Here is a 24,471-nt window from a genome sequence, read left to right as displayed (position 1 = left end):
AATACCAGGCACATTGCAGGGACCAACTCATTTAATCCTACAATGTCTTATGAGGCAGATGTTGTTCATGTCATCACCATTTTACTGATGGGGAAACTGACGCATGAAGATGAAGTAACTTGCCCCTGGTGACTTGGCTTTCAAGAGATTTTTGGATTTGGATCCAGTTGGTCTGATTCCAGAGTCCAAGCGTTGCAACATTCTGCAGCACTCCCTTGTTGAAGGGGGCCTAATAGCCCATTGTCTGTGTCCCTATTAGGGAGCATTTGTGGTGAATTCAGTACTGGATTCCTGCAGTGGGTGCTCCCTGGAGGGACATTTGCCAGCATGGGCTCCCTTCCTCCCATCTCAGCTGACATCGACCACACCTCTGCTTTGTTCTCTGCCTTTTCTGAGTTTCAGGATTTCATGATCAAATTTATTTTCTCTTTATTCTTCATAGGTTAAGTATCACTTGCGCTTCAGTTACATAAAAAGGAATTATTTGTTGTCAAGGTTAATCTTCTTTCGAGACGATGGTGAAGGCTGGAGCACAAACTACCTTTATCCTCCTAACCCAGGACAAGAACCACGGGAATATTTATTTGACGATGGGGGACTACCTGGTGAGGAAGACCACACAATGTGTGTTATCAGGAGTGTGACTGCTTTCATCCAGCAGCATGTATTTGTGATGCTGTTTTTGTTGTTTTTACTGTCTGAACACTTGGTGAATGGAACACTGCAAAAGAGGCTGAAGGAGTGATAATTAAAGTGGGGCATTCAGTAAAATATTTACATTCCAATGTCAGTTAAAGCATTTGGTTGTTTTCTAATGATCTTGAATCACTTGAAGGAAGGGATGAAACATTTTACATGAACAATGAGTGTGAGTCTCTTTCTTATGTTTCTGTATTTGTTAATTTTTCTGTTTACAAAAATGCGTATTTGCCTTTAACTATCTGCAGACTATCATTCAAATGGTCATATTTTTATAAGATACTAAAAGTCGTGTAAAATAATTACTCTACTTTTTCTCCAAAGTGATTTGGTTTTTTACTCAAGCCTTTGTCTTGCCAGCCTTGCTCTAGGAACAACATAGCATGTATGCTGCATTCTAAAGTGGTTTATTTATTTATTTGTTTAAGATTTATTTTATTTATTTCTCTTCCCTTCCTCCCCATTGTCTGCTCTGTGTCCATTTACTGTGTGTTCTTCTGTGTCAATCTGTGTCTCTTTTTATTGCAACATGTTGCTGCATCAGCTTTCCGTGTGTGCAGCGCCACTCCTGGGTGGGCTGCGCTTTTTTCACGTGGGGTGGCTCCCCTTACAGGGCACACTCCTTGCGCCTGGGGCTCCCCTAAGCGGGGGACACCCCTGTGTGGCACAGCACTCCTTGCATGCAGCAGCACTGTGCGTGGGCCAGCTCCACACGGGTCAGGAGGCCCTGGGTTTGAACCGTGGACCTCCCATGTAGTAGGCAGATGCTCTACCCACTGAGCCAAATCCGCTTCCCATGTTTGTTTATTTTTGAAATATAACATACATACATAAGAGTACACAAGTCATAAATGGTCCAGCTATATAAATTTTCACAAACTACCTAGATCCCAGAACCAAACAAAACATACAGCAGCCCAGAAGCCTTTTACAGCTCCCTCAGACAGTCCTTTCGAGGATAACCACTATCTTGACTTCCGTATTAGTCAGTCAAAGGGGTGCTGATACAAAATACCAGAAATTGCTTGGTTTTTATAAAGGTTATTTATTTGGGGTAGGAGCTTACAGATACCAGGCCATAAAGCATAAATTACTTTCCTCACCAGAGTGTATTTCTTGTATGGGAGCAAGATGGCTGCTGATGGCTAATGGTGTTAAGTATCTTTTCATTGCTTTTTGGCCATTTATGTATCTTCTTTGGGGAGCTGTCTATTCAAGTGTTTGGTCCATTTTTAAATTTTTTGTTGTTGAGTTGTAGGATTTCTTTGTACATTTTGGATATTAAACCTTCATCAGATATATGGTTTCCAATATTTTCTCCTGTTGTACAGGTTGATATCTAGGCATCTGATTAGGATGGTGAGTTTACTCTGATGCTCAATTTCTTTCTCTTTCATAGGGTTTTAGCAGTGGGAGGCTATGTATTACTGCTGTTATCTGATCCTTGGTTCAACCTGTTCTGGGTCTTTAGGATTGTCTCTGTCTGTTGCTCAAATCTGGGCCCTGGACCTAGTAATAGGTTGCAGACCCACTTTCAGGGGCCTTGGGGAGGGAGGCTGGAAAGGTTGGAAAAAGACTCACTTATTTACTTTTAGTTTCCTCACATGCACGTCCTAGGTTGACTAACAGATGGCACTCTTTGGCAGCCCTCTCAGTTCAAAACCTGGTTGGAGTGTGTTTGCACCAACAGATATGGGATCACTGTGATAGAGCATATTGCCTGAAGGCTAAGAGCCCCATAATTGAAACTTTCTCAGAGGTTGTTCTCCAAGCTTTACTGGCAGCCCCCTCTCTTTTTCCAGATAGGAAATAATTCCACTTCCCTCTATGTCTTCAACAACCAGTCCTGGTTAGTAGGGAGGGTGATTGAGAGGTTTGGATCCCTTTCATCCTGTGCTGGAGCCCAGGGCAAACAATAGTGTGGCTCCTTCTGGTCTGGACAAGCTTGTGGGACACAGCAGACCAAATTTGTTCATCAAAACCTGACTCAGCTTTAGGCTGTGTCCCTCTCTCTCCCATTGCCTGGGGAAGGTGGATATCTGCAGCCCCCTTTGTCTGTAGCCACTGGACAGAGGCCTGAGTATTCAAAATTGTCTATAGGGTGGAGGTGGGCGCTGACAGCTGCAGCTTTAACTCACAGTTTTCCCATGAAGATTCTTTTCCTTTGCCCCTCTCTCTTGTGGGTGGTGTCCAGCTTTCCCCTGGTGTCCTAAACTCTAGAAGATTTTTTTCCAGGTTGTTTCAGCCTGTCCTCAAATATTTTTCTGGGAGAGGAGAGAGTCTCTTGTCTTTCTAGTCTGCCATCTCCCCAGAAGTTGAGTCTACGGTCTATTTTGTCAAATATTAGTATAACTACCTCAGCTTTCTTTTGGTTACTAATTTCATGGTAAATTATTTTCCATCCTTTCACTTTCAGCCTACTATTTCTTTGAATTTAAGGTGAGTCTCTTGTAAACAACATACAGTTGGCCTGTGCTTTTTCATCTGTTCTGCCAATCTCTGCCTTTTAACTGGAAAGTTTAACCCATTTTCATTAAAATAATGATGGTTAATGGGGAACATTCTTCTACCATTTTTCTATTTAGAGTTTGTAAGTCTTATCCTTTTTTTGATCCTCAATTCTCCCATTAATACCTTCTTTCATATTTATTTGTTTGTGTGTGTTGTACCATATTGAGTCCTTTCTCATTTCCTTCTGGATATGTTTTTGTTTATGTTTTCTTTGTGGTTACCACAGAGTTGAAATTTAAAACTCTAAATATATAGCAATTGTTTTTATTTGCTACCAACCTAACTTCAATAGCATATACATATACTGTTTCTATATCCCGTCATCCCTCACCTTATTTTGGTAATAATTACCAGTTATCTCTTTTCACATGGCATGTCCAAAGCCATTGATTTATCATTACTTTTTGTGCATTTGCATTTTAGTACCAGTAAAAAAATAAGAACTGGGCTTACATACCAAAAAATACAAATGTACTGACATTGTAATTACTCAAATGGTTATTTTTACCAGAGGGTCTTTGTATATTTATGCCCACTTTGATCCACTGTCTAGTGTCCTTCCCTTTCAGTCTGAAGAACTCCCTTTACCATTGCTTGTAGGGCAGTTCTAGTGGTGATGCGCTCCCTCACCTTTTCTTTATCTGGGAACGTATTAATCTCTTTCTCATGTAAGTCTTGCCAGATATATAATTCTTGTTTGGCAGTTGTTTTTTCTCAGCACTTAAAGTATTTTAACCCATTCCCCCCGGCCTCCATGGTTTCTGATGAGAAAGTGGCACTTAATCTAACTGGTGCTCCCTTATAAGTAACACGTTGCTTTTCTTTTGCAGCTTTCAGAACTCTCTCTTTGGTCTCTGCATTTGACTATTTGCCGCTATATATCTGGATGTACATCTCTTCAAGTTTATCCAGTTTAGTGTTGATGGGCTTATTGGATGTGCATTTTCAAGTCTTTTCTTAAGTTTGGGAAATTTTCTTTTTTTTTTTTAAGATTTTTTTTTACATCTCCCCCACCCGTTGTTGTTGTTGTTTGTGCTTACTGTCTACTGTCTGTGTCCATTTGTCTCCCCTTGTTGTGTCATCTTGCTGTGCCAGCTTTCTGCAGTGCAGGCTATCAGCTCTCTGTGGCATGGGCCAACCCCAGGAATCCAGCCTGGGGCCTCCCATATGGTAGACAGGAACCCAACTGCTTGAGCCACATGTGTTAACCATATTTTTTAGAATATTCCCTCGGCTCCTTTCTCTCTTCTCCCTCTGAAGATAAAGTATTCTCCTGGATTTCAAAGTTTCAAAATAGTTGATTCAAATAGTTCCGGCCTGTCTAATAGTGGTTCTCATGGAAGGACTGATTCCTAGAATCTCCTTCTCTGCCATCTTTCCACAGTCCTCTGCTCCAGCCTTTTAAATACACATCCTGTTGTGCACACATGTTCCACTTTTCTGTCTTTGTTTAACATGCCTCATTATCAATACCAAATAGTTCCTTTGTGCATTATCTATCCAATTTAATTTAGTAAAAGAAAAACAGAAGACACTGTCCACACTGTCTCAGGGCTCCCTTCCTGCCCATTCCAAAGAATCTTCCTACTTTGGGGGATATTTCCAGACTCTGCCTGCAGAATCCCTCAGCTTTCTTTGGCCTTTTAATTGGCTGATCCTTCACTTTGAGTTTACCTGCTTGAACCCCATGCTTTGGATCTTTTTTTTATTCTTATTCTGGTCTCCTTTCATCTCCTTTCTCCCGAACAAGAATACTGTTTCCCTTTTCTCCCTGGTCCCATAGTCTTGGCCAACCATAATGGTTTCCACTCCTGTTTTCCCATCTGGAACCTGAACCTTGGAAAAGCTCCTTCACCCTCCTCCTCTTGCTCAAGATAAGGAGACAGAAAATTAACACCAGAGGGTTGAGATATTTCAGGTTCTCCAATTTGTCCAAATCCTCCAGACCTCTGCCAAGCAGGGATGATGTGTGCTCCCAAAAATGGGTCCTGACACCTGGCTGCCATAGTATGCATTGCTTGGGAAGGTGCACTGACTTCTTTTTTTTTTTTTTTTTTTTTAAAGATTTATTTATTTAATTTCCCCCCCTCCCCTGGTTGTCTGTTCTTGGTGTCTATTTGCTGCGTCTTGTTTCTTTGTCCGCTTCTGTTGTCGTCAGCGGCACGGGAAGTGTGGGCGGCGCCATTCCTCGGCAGGCTGCTCTTTCATTTCACGCTGGGCGGCTTTTCCTCATGGGCGCACTCCTTGCGCGTGGGGCTCCCCCACATGGGGGACACCCTTGCGTGGCACTGCACTCCTTGCGTGCATCAGCACTGCACATGGCCAGTTCCACACGGGTCAAGGAGGCCCGGGGTTTGAACCGCGAACCTCCCATATGGTAGACGGATGCCCTAACCACTGGGCCAAAGTCTGTTTCCCTGCACTGACTTCTTGCTCTGGCACCTCTGGTGAGAGTGAAGGGAGCCTCGTTATGTGGCTACTTTTCATCTACTTATGTTCTCCCATGCTAAGTGGTCTAACATGTCTGACAGAGCAGGTGCTTAAATTTGACACCCTGCTTTTCTTGGCCTTGTCTGTACTGTCTGAATTATCAGTTGTTTGCACTTCGGGTTTTCCTTAATCTCTTGTTTGAAATCCACTGTTTTCTCCCATAGGATACTACAAAGAAGGCTTCCTCGCCATACAACATGCTATGGATAAAGCCATCATGTGGTACCATGCTCATGATGCAATGACTGAGATGTTCGAGAGTGTCAGTGTGCTTGTGAAGAGATTCCCATGTGGAGCCTATGTCCAGGATTCTTTCTTCCTGATACTGCAAAATGAGTTCTCTCTTCTTCTCATGCTCAGTTTTATCTGCATTGAGCTCATAATCATCAACTCCATTGCACTGGAGAAAGAGAGAAAACTGAAGGTAACCTCATCTACTTTGGATGTATGCCTCTCCTGGGATAGGAATGTATGGAAGTTGCTAATGAAAAATGACAGTAGAAATGAGGCCAAAGCAGGTAAGAGATTTCTTAGGTATCAGAGTGCAAGGTGAGTTAGAACTAAGAAAGTTATTTCATAGTTTTAGCCTGCTTGTGGCTTAGGAGGTGCCATCTATTGTTATTCCATGAATCCTTGCTATTAGGCTGGAAACATCCAGTCTAGTAATTACTGGTTGGCAAGTATATTGCCTAGCATGTGGTACGTGTTCAGAAAATGCTTGAGGAATGACTAACTGAAAAGCCTATATTGGGAAACGGACTTGGCCCAGTGGTTAGGGCGTCCATCTACCACATGGGAGGTCCGCGGTTCAAACCCCGGGCCTCCTTGACCCGTGTGGAGCTGGCCCACGCGCAGTGCTGATGCGTGCAAGGAGTGCCCTGCCACGCAGGGGTGTCCCCCGCGTAGGGGAGCCCTATGCGCAAGGAGTGCGCCCAGTAAGGAGAGCCGCCCAGCGTGAAAGAAAGTGCAGCCTGCCACGCAGGAGTGCCCTGCCATGCAGGGGTGTCCCCCGCGTAGGGGAGCCCCACGCGCAAGGAGTGCGCCCAGTAAGGAGAGCTGCCCAGCGTGAAAGAAAGTGCAGCCTGCCCAGGAATGGTGCCGCCCACACTTCCCGTGCAGCTGAGGAGAACAGAAGCAGACAAAGAAACAAGAGGTAGCAAATAGACACAGAGAACAGACAACCGGGGGAGGGGGGGAATTAAATAAATAAATCTTTAAAAAAAAAAAAAAAGAAAGAAAAGCCTATAGAAGGGAAATAGTAATCCAAAATTGGTGTACTCTTTTTTTTGCTGGAAGGCAGACAGGAAGCTTTCTCAAGGAAGAAACAACTTCAGGCAAGACCGATCTTGCTGTGTTGGTCCTGAAATCATCGATTGTACTTTACTTTTTGCATTCCTCTGTTTGTCTATTCTCTTCCATTACTTTCCCTCTCCTCACTTTTGTTCGATTTTTTTATTCTTCTCACTCTTTAATTTGCTTTTCCTTTTATTGCTTCATTGAGGGGTAGGGAAAGGGCCAGCCCCAGGCATCACAAGATCCTACCATTTAAAAAAATTTTTTTTCTTCTTTATTTTCTTTTAAATGTTACATTAAAAAAATATGAGGTCCCCATATACCCCTCACCCCACCCACCCCACCCCTCCCACATCAACAACCTCTTCCATCATTGTAGCACATCCACTGCACCTGGCGAATACATTCTGGAGCACTGATGCACCACATGGACAGTGGTCCACATTGTAGTCCACACTCTCCCCCAGTCCACCCAGTGGGCCACAACAGGACACACAAAGTCCAGCATCCATCCCTACAGCACCACCTAGTACAACTCCAAATCCTGAAAATGCCCCCATACCATATCTCTTCTTCCGTCTCCCTACCATCAGCAGCCACTGTGGCCACCCTTTCCACATCACTACTACAATTTCTTCCCTTACTAATCACAATAGTTCCCCAGCAGAACACCAGTAAGTCCACTCTAATCCATACTCCATTCCTCCATCCTGTAGACCCTGGGATGGTTATGTCAGGCCTCCTCTACATCAAGAGGGGGCTTAGATTCCACATGGATGATGGATGCAATTCTCCTGCTTGCAGCTGTAGGCACTCTTGGCTCCTTGGTGTGGTGGTTGACCCTCTTCACTTCCCTGTCACCTGGCCAGAGTAAGTCCAAGAAACCAGAGAGTAGGAGCCACAAGTCTGCTGAGGCCCAAGGCCTGGCTGTCACATGGACAATCTGGAGAGTCAGGTCTCCTGAGTATACACCAACCCAAAAGCCAACCACAGGTCTGGTAAAATAACAGAAGAGGCATGTGTAGAAAGGTCATATCTGAGTCTAACTCCATTACACTCAGGAACACAAACTCCAAAGTGGGCCAACTGACATGGCCCTAAACTCCAGAGCCATCTGCCATGACCATAGAACCTGTGGGTCTCTGCAGCCCTCAGGAGAACCAGCACCTGGGCAACACCTATAGCAGTGATGAAAGGCAAAATGTCAAAAACAAAGCTTTTCCATTTTTTCATTTTTTTGATACCCCAATTTATTTTTCCTTTATTTAATTTTTCTAAATTACTATGTATTCTATACCAAACCTTTAAACCCATCACTATATTCCATTTTACTGTTAATGGAACCTGGCAATATATTGGGCTTCCTTTTTGAAGAAGTTTTGGGTTACAGAGAGGTTCAGCTATGACTGGGGAGGAGCACGTGTGTGGGGTGTTATTGGTGGGGGGCACACAGTTGGGAGGAGTTCTCCAGGGCATGTATACAGGATACATAGAAAGTTTTGGATATTTTCATAGTGGTTTCAGTTGGAAACAACAGATGAGAGAGTGCTGAGTTCCTGACCAGGGGAACAGCAACAACCCCCAAGTGCAATGGCAAAGACTAACAAAGATGGATGGTCCAGCGATGAGCCCTTGATACTGATGACTCTGATTATAAGCCTGTGTGCCTGAAATATGAACTAGGCCTAGAGCTGCGGGTGCCTAAGAGTTAGCTCCTGAGAGCCTCCATATTGCTCAAATGTGGCCACTCTCTAAGCCAAACTCAGCATGTAGATGCATTGCCTTCCCCCCAGTGTGGGACATGACTCCTGGGGATGAGCTTCCCTGGTGCTGAGGGATTACTACCAAGCACCAGCTGATGATGTAGCTAGAAAAAGACCTTAAACAAAGAGGTCAACTCAGACCGGCAGAATATCTCAGCCTACATGTAATATCAGGTGTTAAAAACTGCTTTTTGACTTTGGATAAAAGGGGAAAATGGAAAGGACAAATGAGTTTATATGGCTATGAGTCTCCAAGAAAGAGTCGGGAGGTCATCAGAGGGGTGATGCTTATGCATGCCTCAGCAGGGTACCAGAGACAGCCAAGATAGATGGAAACCTATCATTTTTAAGTAGTCTTTTTCTTTATTAGTGCTTTCCCTGAAGTCCTTTAACTGTTTTTTGGAATTTTGAGAAGGATCTTTTTATGTGCTTATGGGCCATTTGTTTTATCTTCTTTGGAAAAATGTCTCTTCAAGTCTTTTGCATATGTTTTAATTGGGTTGTTTGTCTTTTTGTTGTTGAGTTGTAGAATTTCTTTATATATTCTGGATATTAAATCCTTATTGGATATGTGATTACCAAATATTTTATCTTATCCTATATGTTTTATTTTTACTCTCATGATAAAGTCCTTTGATATACAAAAGTTTTTCACCCAACTGGTTGAGCCACATCTGCTTTCCAAGTTTTTCATTTTGACTAAGTCCTAATTACCTGCTTTTTCTTTTGTTGTTCATGCTTTTGGTATAAAGTATAAGAAACCACTATCTAATGGAAAGTCCTGAAGATGCTTCTTATGATTTCTTCTAGGAGTTTAATCATTTTGGTTCTTATATTTAGATCTTTGATCCATTTTGAGTTAATTTTTGTAGATGGTTTGAGATAGGGATCCCTTTAATTCTTTTCAACATGGATATCCACCTTCCTAGCACCATTTGTTGAAGAAACTATACTTTTTCCATTAAGTGGACTTGGCACCTTTGTAAAAAATCCAATGTCCATGGATAGGGTTGAGTTCCAGGGGTCATAGGTATGTCTTTGTACCAGTAATATGCCGTCTTGATGACTGTGACTTAGTAATAGGTTTTATTATTATTTTTATTTTTTAAAGATTTATATTTTATTTCTCTCCCCTTCCTCCTCCCCTCCAGTTTTCTGCTCTCTGTCCATTCACTGTGTGCTCTTCTGTGTCAGCTTGTATTCTTGTCAGCAGCACTAGCAATCTGTGTCTCTTTTTGTTGCATCACCTTGCTGTGTCAGCTCTCCATGTGTGTGACACCACTCCTGGGCAGGCTGTGCTTTTTTCGCATGGGACAGCTCTCCTTATGGGATGCACTCCTTGCGCGTGGGGCTCCCCCACATGGCAGGGCACTCCTTGTGTGCATCAGGACTGCATGTAGGCCAGCTTCATCACATGGGTCAGGAGGCCCTGGGTTTGAACCCTGGACCTCCCATGTGGTAGGCGGATGCTCTATCAGTTGAGCCAAATCTGCTTCCCTGTAATAGGTTTTAAAATCAGAAATTGTGAGCCCTCTAACTTCTTTCTTCTTTTTCACAGGGCCTTTTTTTGGGCCCCTTGCTCTTCCATATAGATTTGATGGTTGCATTTTCCATTTCTGCAAAGATGGCTGTTGGGATTTTGATTGGGATTTAATTGAATCCATAAATTGCTTTGGGTAGATTTCACATCTTAACAATATTTAGTCTTCCCACCCATTAACCCAGAGTGTCCTTCCATTTATTTAGGGCTTTAAAAATATTTGTTTAGCATTATTGTATAGTTTTCCGTGTGCAAGTCCTTTATATCCTTAGTTAAATTTATTCCTAGGTTTTTGATTCTTTGATATTACTGTAAATGAATTTTTTTCTTTATTTCCTCTTCAGATTGTTCAATACCAGTGTATAGAAACACTATTGATTTTTTGGTGTGTGTTGATTTTGTAACTGCCTCTATTGAATTCATTTATTAGCTGTAGTAGGATATAGCATGTTGCTTTTCTCTTGCAGCTTTCAGAACTCTCTGCTTGTCCTTGGCATTAGACAGTTTGACTATTATATGTCTGGACATGATTGTCTTCCTGTTTGGGGTTCATTGGACTTCTTGAATATTTCTGTTCATGTCTTTCGTTAAGTTTGGGAAATTTCCTGACATTATTTCTTTGACTATTCCATCTTCCCTTGTCATCTCCTCCTCCTCCCTCCAGGACTCCCACAATGCGTATTTTGGCATGCTAGAGGATATTCACAGGTCTCTTAGGTCTGTTCACTTTTCTTCATTCTTTGTTCTTTCCTGTCATCAACTGAATCATTTCAATCATCTTCTTTTCAAGGTCACCAATTCTTTCTTCTGCCAACTCCAATCTAGTGTTCAAATCTTTGGGGGAATTTTTAATTTCAGTTATTGTGACCTTTCTGTTTGCTTCCTTTTTAAAACTTTCTGTCTCTTTATTGAGATTCCCTTATTGTTCATTCATTGTTTTCCTGATAACCTTTAGTTCTTTCTGTCTGTTTTCTTTTCTCCTTGAACATATTGAAGGCCTTTTTAAAAAATCTCTTCAAAGTCTGATCCTGTTCCATTGATGGCTTCTGAAGTTTTATCTTGTCCTTTGGTTAAGTTATTAATTCCTGTTTCTTTGTCTTGTAATCTTTTGTTGCACACTGTACATTTTATTATTTTAATGTATTAACTGTCAGGCTTATTTCCTGAGCTATTTGGCCCTTAGGTTTGCATCCAACTATTGATATGACAGAGATTTCCTTGAATGCCAGGAGCTAACAGAAACAAACAAATGAACTCAAAAACACCTTTCACTGTCTTTGTAAAATGATCCTGTGCTGGCTGGTGCTCTTCTTCTGATTTTAGCCCTACTATCAAGAAGATCAGCCCAAGGTAAAAGTGAGGTGCAGGGTCCTCTTCATCTTTTTTGAGCCTGCATCTTGTCCCAGAGTGTTTGATTCAGGCAACTCTGTAGCTGGGCCCCCTAGACCCTTATACCCCTGGCATGGGCCCTTTTTCTCTAGTTGAGTAGGTCCCTTTTCTATTCACCAAATGTCAGGTGCTTCTCTTTGGAATGCCTTCTACTTCATAATCCTTACATAGTTCACCTCCTTCAAGTGGTCTTTTTAAATTTCATCAATATTTCAGACCATCCTCCCATAGCATGTTATTTCCACCTCTATTGTAGTACAGCTGGAGCTTTCTTTATTGACCTCCATGTAATCAGTTCTCTGAATTAGCTGACTTTCTGTCCTCTATATGTAAAGCTTAGTGACTGGAACTTCCAGCATGTTGGAGCTAGTAGGCTTCTCTTTAGTCCACAAGGACCTATCTTCTCTCACCTGGTCAGGAGTATGCTTACCAAGGTTTATTTTTAAACTTCCTTATACCTGTACTTGTTCTTATAGTTTGTGATTTAATTAAATATTGTGTAAATGGATAAAATGGACTGGAGTTGACTATGAACATTTAGTTGAATGCTTTGGAAAGATTCAGCAGAGCAGATCACTAAAAATAAGTGCTAGTAAATTTCATGGGGATAAAGCCACTGTAAAATTTGGGGAAAATTTGTAAAAACCTAGGTAGAGTACTAGTACTTGTACTAGGCTTTTCATCCCGTATTTATGTTATGTTCTCAATCCACTTTTAAGACCATGATACTGGAATATGCATTGTGGATGGGTATTATGGTAACATTCCAATCATCACACTGACACTTCAAAAGAAGGCTTAATATTCTGACATCAAAATACTGGTACACAATTTTACATTTATATAATTTAAAATGAAAATGTTCAGGTATGTGTATATAATTTTTTGTGATTTCCTGCTTTAACCAACTTGTTTTTTTATTAATGAACCACATATCAGTTCCAATCTTAAAAGATAAAAAGGCTACTACTGGTCTTATAGTGTAGAATGTACAGTGTTTTCGTATATGTACCCCAATACTTGATTGTGAACTTTTAGTAGGCAGTAACTCCTAATTTTATATTTTGTATTTTTTCTGCATGGTTCCTAGAACAGTGCTTTGCATTTATTCACATATCAAACATGTATTGAGGGAGTGGATGTGACTCAAGCGATTGAGCATCTGCTTCCCACATGGGAGGTCCCAGGTTTGGTTCCCAGTGCCTCCTGAAAAAACGAAAACAAAGAACAAGCAAAACAAACAAAAAAACCAACTCAGGAAAGCTGATGTAGCTCAATGGTTTAACTCTGGCTTCACACATACCAGGTCCTGGGTTCAATTCCCAGCACCTGGTACAACAAAAACAAACAAACAAACAAAAACAAAACCATGTATTGAGTGACTTAGATTTATCTGCTGTGTGCCTTAGAGATACAGGTATAAACTGTATAGTCCTTTCCCTCAGGGAGTTCACAGCAGTAAAACCAAGTATTACAAAACAAGCCTAATTGTTAAGGTAATGTAGTAGAAAGTGTCGTAGCTGTGTGGTGGATGAACAAAGCTGACCAGAGAAGCCATCATAGAGCAGGTAACTCTCAAACTAGTTTTTCAAAATCAAGTATAATTTCACTAGGAAAAGAAAGGATGAGAGACAAAACAATAAGAACAATGTGTATGAAAAAAAGACCTAGGCTTATACCAGGTTCAGTGAACTGCAGGAAGTTTGTGTGACCCAAGCATGCAATGCCAACGAATTTAGAGTCTTCTTTAGGAACCTTTTGTTTATAGTAAGCATTTCAATAAATGAATGAAGGGATAGTGTACTTACCGTTTCAAAAGAAGAATAACTTTACCACAAGGCCTATCTCTTCCATACCTAAATCAGAGAAATGCCACTCACTGGTTTGCCCTCCTCTTTCCAACTCATTCAGTCTCTAGCACCTCCCCACCCCATTAGCCACCTTCCCCAGTATGAATAGACCTTTCCCCGAGTCTGCTAGCGTTTCAGTAACAGACAGCTCAACCAGACCCACAGAACTGAGCATCACACTGGGTAATGTTGGTTCTTTTGCCTTTTTCAGGATTATATGCGCATGATGGGACTGAACAACTGGCTGCACTGGGTTGCCTGGTTCATCGTATTCTTCCTTTCTGTCTTGATCGCTGTTTCTGTCATGACTGTGCTCTTCTGCACAGAGGTACACATCTTCTTTCCTGCAGAGCATGCTAAGCCATGAAGGGGTGGGGTAGAAGCTTGGTGTCATGGTGCTGCTGCTGCCGCTGCTGCAGTTCAATAGATAATGAAAACACAGTTCTTGATGACCACTTGGAAAACCACAGGTTGCTATGTGGAATTATTCACTAAAACGTATAGGAATTAAATGTTTAAAGAAGCTCAGGGAGAGCTTCAGATTCTTTAATTCACTAGATTTCAAGTACTGGACATGGGTGTGGTTCATTTCATTAGTAAAGTAGAATGCAGTAAGATGTATTTTATAAACTTTAAGCCATTATTAATTTTATAATCTACATAGAGTTGAAAATAATTGTAAAAAATAGGAACATTCTTTAATGCCTGTGAAAGCTTGTTATTTCTTATGCTGTTAGTGGAATTTGGTTTTACAATTTGCTAACATGCATTTAATGATTGAGTTATAATTTATTACATGGATGTAAAAGAATTTACCTTCTAAATTACCAAAATTGGGCAGTTAGGATGAAGGGAGATAAGAAACTCCAGACTAAATAGCAAAAGGCAGGGAAAAAAAGAGGAAATGGCCAGTAGCATTAAAAAGAGAAAACAGTCTATCAAAGGAATACTAAAATTACCTATAATAGTGATAATGTTAAAAGGGACAAACTCACTTCTCAACAAAAATCCACATTGGGACAAAAATATTAAATAAAAAAATAGGTGCATTTAGACAGCACAGTGTATAAATGGTAATGGAATCGCTAGGTCAAAAGTCTACCTTAAATCTCTATATTTTTTTATACTTATCTATAGTTTTAAGATAACCTTGATTTAAAAAAAATTTCTACATAGTTTTAAGGGTATTTCATGTTTTCTTCTTATATTTTACATGGAAAATCATATATATCTGTGATTGTTTTGTAGGTGCATAATGTGGCTGTGTTCACCAACAGCGACCCTAGTTTGGTTTTTGTTTTTCTAATGTGTTTTGCCATTGCCACAATTTTCTTTGCTTTCATGACCAGCACATTCTTCAAAAAAGGTGAGTCCTGAGTCCATTTTCTGTCAGGGAGAGGGTTTATGACTTCTTTTTCTGGTAGCATTGCTATTCTTATTACCTACAGCATTAGTTACTATTCTTTCAGCACCAAGTTACCACTTTTTTGAGTATTTTAACAATGAATGAATTCTATTCCCCATTAAAGGCCTGTTGAAATATCTCAATATTTGTAACTTTTATGCTGCTTTTTGCATCTAAATATCCTTTTTACTGGAGGCAAGTAATAAGTCGCAATTGAGAAGAAAAGGAGAGGTAAGACTCCAGGACAGATAATTTTCAAGGTCTACATTGTGAAGTTGGAAGCCAACAGTAGGGTGGCTTCTGGGACACCATACTAAGATAGGAATTTCTGGGAATTTTGTCCTGACCAGAAGAGTGTTACTGCTAAAAGTATGGGTAGAACTGATGAACCAACAGGAGCAAAAATAATAAGAAACGGAATCCAAGTGAGACTGCAAGAGAATTGCATTGTGGGTCAACCTGGGAAGGTTAGGTAGAAACGTTAATGGAGGACAGGCCCAGTAACAAAAAAGGAGGCTAAAGGAAATTGGGGCAAATACCAAAATGTGGTATAAGTGAACCCAAGCAGTTTATTATTTACATTTGTGAATATGTTTTTAATTTTTATTCTGATAGCATATATACAACACAAAGCTTCCCATTTTAACCACTACAATTCAAGAGAATTAACTACAGTCACAATATTGTGCTACCAACACATCCATTACCAAAATATTTTTTTAAAAAAAGATTCTTCAAAGCATTCTTTATCCTTAGCAGCTATTTAGTAGTTCATCATTTGAGAGCACCAACATTTAATCACTCCTGCCTCTTATTTGTTTTAAGCTTAAGATAGAGTTTTCTTTTATTGTGGGAAAATTATATAACAAAAATCATTTTAACCATTTTTAAATATACAGTTATTCAGTGTCATTAAGTGCACTGACAATGTTTTGCAACTTTCACCACTTCCTGTTTCCAGAGCATTTTTATCTCAAGCAGAAACACTTGACCATTAAGCGGTCACTCCCCATTCCCAGACCTCTCCCCTTCCAGCCACTGATAACCACTCTTTTCCTTTCAGTCTGTATGAATTTGCTTGCTCTAAGAATTTCTTATAAGTAAACTCATACATATTTGTCCTTTTGTTCTGGCTTATTTTTTTCAACCTGTCTTCAGAGTACATGCATGTTGTAGCTTGTCACAGCGCCTTCCTTTTAATGGCTGAATAATATTCCATTTTGTTTATCCATCTTTTATTGAACACTTGGGTTGCTTTCACATTCTTGCCATTCTGAATAATGCTTTTTTGAATGCTTTTGTACAAAAATCAGTTGAAGCGCCTGTTTTCAATTCTTTATGGTAAGTAGAATTACTGAGTCATATGGTAATTCTAAGTTGAGCTTTTTGAAGAATTCTACCAAACTGTTTTCTACAATGGCTCCACCATTTTATATTCCCACATGCACAGGGGTTCTTATTTCTATACGTCCTTGACAGCACATATTACCTTCTGATTTTTGACAATAGTCATCCTAGTTTTTATGAAATCGTGATGGTTAAATTCATGTGTCAACTTGGCCGGGTTATGGAGTCTAGTTATTTGGTCAAGCCAGCACTGGCCTGATAGATAGTTTGTGGACTTGAAGTATCAATAAGTTGATTGTATCTATGGCTCATTACATCTACAATCAACTGAGGAGATAGCCGTTGACAATGAGAGAAGTCTCATTCAATCAGCTGAAGTCTTTAAAAAGAAAAGCCATGATTTCAGTAGTCAGAAGAATTTCCAGCTTCTCCTGGGGATTTCATCAAAAACTTTCACTGGAGGTCCCAGCTTGTGGCCTGCCCTATGGAATTTGGACTTGTCAATCCCCACAGTAGTGTTAGATAACTCTTATAAAAATCTCATAATGTCTATAGATATCTCCTGCTGGTTCTGTTTCCCTGGAGAACCCTGACTAATACAGAAATGATATTTCGTTTTGGTTAGGTTTTGCATTTCTCTAATGGCTAATGATGTTAAACATCTTTTCATGTACTTATTCGCCAGTTGTACATCTTCTGTGGAGAAATGTCTACTCAAGTCCTTGGCCCATTTTTAAATTAGATTGTCCTTTTGTTGTTGAGTTGTAGATTTCTTTATATATTCTGGATATTAAGCCCTTCTTAGATATGTGATTTCCAAATGTTTTCTTCAATTCTGTGGATTGTCTTTTCACTCTTTTGGAAGTATACTTTGATGCTCAAAAGTTTTTAATTTTGATGAAGTCCAATTTATCTAGTTTTTCTTTTTTTGTTCTTGCTTTTGGTGTAAACTCTAATAATCCATTGCTTGATACAAGGTCCTGAAGGCTTTTTTTTTTTTAAGATTTATTTTATTTATTTATTTCTTCCCACCCCCTCTTTGTTTGCATTTGCTTTTCGTGTTTGCTTGTTGTGTGCTGGGTCTTCTTTTTTTAGGAGGCACTGGGAATCGAACCTGGGACCTCCAATGTGGGAGGGAGGCACCTAATTGCTTGAGCCACCTCTGCTCCCTGCTTTGTTGTGTCTCTTATTGTGTTTTCCTTATGTCTCTTGTTGCATCATCTTGTTGCATCATCTTATTGTGTCATCTTGTTGCATCAGTGTGCTGTCTTGCTAGTCTTCTTTAGGAGGCACTGAACCAAACCTGGGGACTTCTTATGTTGTAGGCAGGAGCCAGTTGCTTGAGCCACATCTGTTTCCCCCTGAAGGCTTTTACATTTATTTTCTTCTAAGAATTTTATTCTGTTAACTCTTATATTTATGTGACTGATCCATTTTGCGTTAATTTTTTTTTATGGTGAGAGTCAGGGCTCCAACTTTTTGTTTAACATGTGAATATCCAGTTTTCACAGCCCCATTGGCTGAAAGACTATTCTTTCCCCGTTGAATGGACTTGGCACCCTTGTCAAAAATCAACTGGATATAAATGTGTGTGTTACTTTCTAGATATTATGTCCTAATTCATTGGTCTGCATGTCTGTTCTTATACCAGTATAACACTGCTTTGATCACTCTACCTTTGTACTTAGTTTTGAAATCAAAGAATGTGAATCCTAAAACTTTTTTCTTCTTTTTCAAAATATTTTTGGCTATTTAGGGCTCCTTGCCATTCCATATGAACTTGAGGATTCTCTCTCCATTTCTGCAAAACAAAACAAAACAAAACAAAATTGCTGCTTCAGTTTTAACTGGGATTGCTTTGAATTTGTACATCATTTTGGGTCAAATTGGCATCTTAACACTATTAAATCTTTTAATCCATGGACATGGGAATTCTTTCATTTCCTTTAGCAATATTTTTTAGTTTCAGTGTACAAATCTTTCACCATTTGGTTAAATTTATTCCTCGGAATTCTATTCTTTTAGATGCTATTGTAAATGGAATTGTTTTCTTGATTTTCTTTTCAAGTTTTTTCATTTTCATGTATAAAAGCTATTAATCATTTTTAAAATTGCTTCCCTATGGTGTATTTGTTACAGTTCATGAAAGAACATTTTTATGATTATACTATTAGTACTATAATTGTACTATTAACTATAGTTCAGCATTTAAAATAGGATAATCTGTGTTGTACAGTCTTACATTTTTTCTAAATTTTTATTCTTGTAATGTATATATACATTATATATATTCAAAACCCGGACCTCCTTGACCCGTGTGGAGCTGGCCCATGCGCAGTGCTGATGCGCGCTAGGAGTGCCGTGCCACGCAGGGGTGTCCCCCGCGTAGGGGAGCCCCACGCGCAAGGAGTGCGCCCGTAAGGAGAGCCGCCCAGCTCGAAAGAAAGTGCAGCCTGCCCAGGAATGGCGCCGCCCACACTTCCCTTGCAGCTGACGACAACAGAAGCGGACAAAGAAACAAGACGCAGCAAATAGACACCGAGAACAGACAACCGGGGCGGGGTGGGGCGGGATTAAATAAATAAATAAATAAATCTTTAATAAATAAATAAATAACTAAATAAAATTTCCCCTTTTAACACATCCACATATATAATTAAGTGCTTTTAATTATATCCACAATATTGTGCTGTCATCACCACCATCCATTACCAAAATTTACAATCAACCCAAATAGAAACTTGGTACTATTCAAACATGAACTCTCCATTCCTTACCTGCAATCCAACCCCTTGTAAACTACACTACAGATTCTGGCTCTGAGTTTGCTTATTCTAACTATTTCTTATCAGTGAAATCATACAATATTTGTTCTTTTGTGTCTGGCTTACTTCACTCAACATGATGTCTTCAAGGTACATCCCTGTTGTCACATATATCAGAACTTCATTGTTTTTTATGGCTGGATACTATTCTATTTTATGTGTAAACATGTTATTTATCCATTAATTGGTTGATGGACACCTGGTTTAATTCTGTCTTTGGGCAGTTGTGAATAGTGCTGCTATGAATATTAGTATGAAAATACCTGTTCGAGTCCCTGCTTTCAGTTCTTTTTTGGTATATACCCTGAAGTGAGATTGCCTGGTCATATGGTAATTCTATATTTAACTTTCTGAGTAACTGCCAAACTACCTTCCACAGCAACGACACCATTTTACATTCACACCAGCAATGAATGAGTGTTCCTAATATTATTTTCCACATTCTCTCCAGCACTTGCTATTTTCTGTTGTTGTTTTTTTTTAATAGTAGCCATTCTATTGGTGTGAAATGGTATCTTATTGTGTGTTTGATTTGCAATTATCTGATGTCTAATGAGGTTAAGCATATATTCATGTGCTTTTTGGTTATTTGTGTATCTTATTTGGAGAAATGTCTGTTCAAGTCTTTTGCCCATTAAAAAAATGGGTTGTTTGAATTTTTGTTGTTGAGTTGTAGGATTGCTTTATATATTCTTGATATTAAAACCTTATCAGTTATTTGGTTTTCAGCTCTCGCATTGAATGGGTTGTCTTTTCACTTTCACGATAAAGTTCTTTGATGCACAAAAGATTTAAATTTTGATGAGGTCCCATTTATCTATTTTTTCTTTTTATGCCAGTGCTTTGGGTGTAATGTCTAAGAAACAATTACCTAACACACGATCCTGAAGATGCTTCCCTATGTTTTTTTCTAGGAGTTTTATTGTCCTGCTTCTTTATTTAGGTATATGAGTTAATTTTTTTATATGGTGTGAGATGGGGGTCCCTCTTCATTTGTTTGCATATGGCTATCCAGTTCTCCCACCACCATTTGTTGAAGAGACTATTCTGCCCCAATTGAGAAGACTTAGCAGCCTTGTAAAAAATCAATTTTCACATGCAGTACAAAGTGTAAACTATAATGTAAACTGTAGACCATGGTTAGTAGCAATGCTTCAATATGTGTTCATCATGTGAAAGTCATGTACCACATTAATGAGAGATGTTCATGGGGAAAAGTGTGGGAAGGGAAAAGGGTGGGGTATATGGGAATTCCCTATATTTTTGATGTAACATTTATGTAATCTAAAGTTTCTTTAATAAAAAAAGAATATTAAAATCATTTGCCATAGATGTGAGGGTCTATTTCTGAACTCTCTATTTGATTCCATTTGTCTATATATCTGTCCTTTTGACAGTACCATGCTGTTTAGACCACCATAGCTTTGTAATAAGTTTTTTTAAAGATGTATTTTATTTTCTCGTCTTTCCCACCCCTTCATTGTTTTGCACTTGCTGTGTCTGTTTGTCTTCTTTGTTTCTTTAGGAGGCACTTGGAACTGAACCTGGGACCCCTGATGTGGGAGGGAGGTGCCTAATCGCTTAAGTTGCCTCTGATCCCTGCTTTTGTTGTGTCTCTTGTAATGTTTTTCCTCTTTTGTCCCTTGTTGCATTATCTTGTCACATCAGCTTACTGCACCTACCCATCACGCCAGCTCACCATCTTGCTTGTCCTCTTTAGGAGGCACCAGGAATGTCTGCCCTCTGCTTTGTTGTGTCTCTCATTATATTTTCCTTCTTGTGTCTCTTGTTGTATCATCTTGTGTCAGCTTGTCGCACCTGCCTGTCGCATCAGCTCGCTGTTTTCTTTAGGAGGTATCGGGAACCAAACCATAGACCTCCCATGTGGTAGGCGGGAGCCCAATTGCTTGACCTACATCTGCTTTCCTGTAGTAAGTTTTTTTGTTTCTTTTTCCTCCCTCTAACTCCCACCCTACTGTTTAGCTGTCTGTGTCCATTTGCTGTGTGATCTTATGTGTCTTTTTCTTTTTGTCTTCTCTTCTTGAGTTTCTCCTCTAGGCTTCACTGGGATTTGATTCCAGGGACCTCTGACGTGGGAGAGTGGTTCCCTGTCACTTGTGTCACCTCAGTTCCTGATTTCTGTTGCGCCTTGCCTTGACTCTCCCCTGCATCTCTCTTTTTCATAGTGTCATCATCTTGCTGCATCACTCTCCGCATGGGTCTGGCCTGCTGCATGGGCATGCTTTACCAGGAAGCCCTGGGGATTGAACCCGGGTCCTCCCATATGATAGACAGAAGCGCAATCACTTGAGCCACAGATGCTTCCCTAATAAGTTTTTAAAGTCAGGAAATGTGAGTTCTTGAAACTTGTTCTTTTTTTTTTTTTTTTTTAAAGATTTATTTTTATTTATTTAATTCCCCTCCCCTCCCCCGGTTGTCTGTTTTCTGTGTCTTTTTGCTGCGTCTTGTTTCTTTGTCCGCCTCTGTTGTCGTCAGCAGCACTGGAAGTGTGGGCGGCGCCATTCCTCGGCAGGCTGCTCCCTCCTTAGGGCTGGGCGGCTCTCCTTATGGGTGCACTCCTTGCGCGTGGGGCTCCCCTACGCGGGGGACACCCCTGTGTGGCACGGCACTCGGCACTCCTTGCGCGCATCAGCACTGCGCATGGGCCAGCTCCACAAGGGTCAAGGAGGCCCGGGGCTTGAACCGCGGACCTCCCATGTGGTAGACGGATGCCCTAACCACTGGGCCAAAGTCCGTTTCCCACTTGTTCTTCTTTTTCAAGATGGCTTTGGCTGTTTGGAGACCCCTTACCCTTCCAAATAAATTTAATAATTGGCTTTCCCATTCCTGCAAAGAAGGCTTTTGGAATTTTGATTGGCATTGCATTTAATCTGTAAATTGTTTGGAGTATAATTTACGTCTGAATAATATTTAGTCTTACAAGCTATGAGCATGGAATTTTCTATCATTTATTTAGGTCTTCTTTGATTTCTTTTAGCAGTGTTGATGTTAGCATATAGAAATCCTTTACATCCCTAGTTAAATTTATTCCTAAATGTTTGATTCTTTTAGCTGCTATTGTAACTGGATTTTTTTCCTTGATTTCCTTCTCAGATTGCTCATTACTAGTGTATAAAAACACTATTTTTGTGTGTTGATCTTATACTGTGCTGTTTTGGTAAACTCATTCATTAGCTCTAGTAGTTTTGTTTTAGAATTTTTAAGTTTTACTGTGTGTGGGATCATATCATCTGCAAATGGTGAACATTTTATTTCTTCCTTTCAATTTGGATGCCTTTTATTTCCTTTTTTTTTTTTTTTACTTAATTGCTCTGGCCAGACCTTACAGCACAATGTTGAGTAACAGTGGTGACAGCAGGCATTCTAGTCTTGTTACAGAAAGCTTTCAGTCTTTCACCATTGTATATGATGTTAGCAGTGGGTTTTTCATATATGCCCTTCATCATGTTGAGGATTTTTCCTTCTATTTCTATTTTTCTGAGTATTTTTTTCAAGAAGAGGTGCTGTATTTTGTCAAATGCCTTTTCTGCATCAATTGAGATGATCATGCGTTTTCCCCTTTCTTCTGTTAAAATGGTATGTTACATTATTGATTTTCTTATGTTGAACCACTCTTGCATGCTTGGGATAAATCCCACTTGATCATGTTGTATAATTCTTTTAATGTGCTGTTGGGGGAAGCAGACTTGGCCTAATGGATGGGGCGTCTACCTACCACATGGGAGGTCTGCGATTCGAACCCCAGGCCTCCTTGACCCGTTTGAAGCTGGCCCACGTGCAGTGCTGATGCACGCAGGAGTGCCATGCCACGCAGGGGTGTCCCCCGCGAAGGGGAGTCCCACGCTCAAGGAGTGTGCCCCGTAGGGAGTGCCCCCAGCATGAAGGAAAGTACAACCTGCCCAAGAATGGCACCACACACATGGAGAGCTGACACAACAAGATGATGCAACAAAAAGAAACAGATTCCCGGTACCGCTGATAAGGATAGAAGCGGTCACAAAAGAACACACAGGGAATGGACACAGAGCAGACAACTGGCGGGGGGTGGGTAGGGAAGGGGAGAGAAATAAATTTTAAAAAACCTTATTAAAAAATGTGCTGTTGGGTTTGATTTGATAATACTTGTAGGGATTTTTGCATCTATATTCATGAGAGAATTTGGTCTGTAGTTTTTTTTCCTTATACTATCTTTATTTGGCTTTAGTATTAGGGTGATATTGGCCTCATAGAAGGAGTAAGGTAGTATTCCCTCCTCTAATATTTTTGGTAGAGTTTGATCAGGATAGCATATTGGAATGTTTGGTAAAACTCACCTGTGAAGTCATCTGGTCCTGAACTTTTCTTCCTGGAGAGGTTTTTTTTTTTTTTTTTTTTTTTTTTCAACTCCACACTCTTTATTATCCAGCCCCCGGACCATGTGGATTCCTCCTGGAGAGGTTTTTGATTACTCATTCAATTTATTTATTTGCAGCTGGTCTGTTGAGATCCTCTTTTTCTTCTAGACTCAGTGTAGGTAGTTTGTATGTTTCTAGGAACTTATCCATGTCATCTAGGTTGTCTAATATGTTGGCATATAGTTGTTCATTGTATCCTCTTATGATCCTTTTTATTTTTGTGGGGTCAGTAGTAATGTCCTCCTTTTGATTTAATTATTTGTGTCCTCTCTCTTGTTTTCTTTGTCAGTCTAGCTAAATATTTGTCAATTTTATTGATATTTTCAAAGAACCAACTTATGGTTTTGTTAATGTTCTCTGTTGTTTTTTCCTAATTTCATTTATTTATTTCTGCTCTAATCCTTGATATTTATTTCCTTTGCTTGCTTTGGGTTTAATTTACTGTTCTTTTTTAGTTCCTCCAGGTGTCCTTTAAGGTCTTTGATTTTAGTTCTTTCTTCTTTTTTAATGTAAGCATTCAGAGCTATAAATTTCCCTCTCAGTCCTGCCTTTACTCTATCTCATAAGTTTTCATTTGTTGTGTTCTCATTTTCATTTGTGTCAAGATATTTACTGATTTCCCTTGTGATTTCTTCTTTGACCCATTGATTGTTTAAGAGTGTGTTATTTCACTTCCATGTATTTGTGGATTTTCCAGTTCTCTGCCTGTTTTGATTTCCAGCTTCATTCTATTTTATGGTCAGAGAAGATGCTTTTTATAATTTCATTCCTTTTAAATTTGTTGGGACTTACTTGTGATCCAGTATGTGGTCCATACTATAGAACAATCCGTGTGCATTTGAGAAGACAGTGTATCCTGCTGTTTTGGGGTGCAATGTTCTGTATATGCTTGTTAGGTCTAGTTCACTTACCATATTATTCAAGCTCTCTGTTTCCTTATTGAT

At 39.8% G+C, this 24,471-nt stretch overlaps 1 protein-coding gene across 1 annotated transcript in view; it reads left to right on the top strand.

The window, feature by feature from the left end:
• Positions 1-24,471, top strand: part of LOC101411420 (ATP-binding cassette sub-family A member 17-like) — a 258,746-nt gene that overhangs the window by 83,070 nt on the left and 151,205 nt on the right. The window contains exons 6-9 of the mRNA XM_071211442.1: positions 443-605; positions 5,865-6,124; positions 13,747-13,863; positions 14,784-14,901. Of these exons, the coding sequence (XP_071067543.1) occupies positions 443-605; positions 5,865-6,124; positions 13,747-13,863; positions 14,784-14,901 (658 nt within the window). The remainder of the gene's footprint in view (positions 1-442; positions 606-5,864; positions 6,125-13,746; positions 13,864-14,783; positions 14,902-24,471) is intronic.

This window comes from Dasypus novemcinctus, chromosome 23, assembly GCF_030445035.2.
Source record: "Dasypus novemcinctus isolate mDasNov1 chromosome 23, mDasNov1.1.hap2, whole genome shotgun sequence".
Lineage (NCBI taxonomy): Eukaryota > Metazoa > Chordata > Mammalia > Cingulata > Dasypodidae > Dasypus > Dasypus novemcinctus.
Note: the sequence above shows the minus strand (reverse complement) of the source record. Positions and strands in the feature narration are given on the sequence as shown.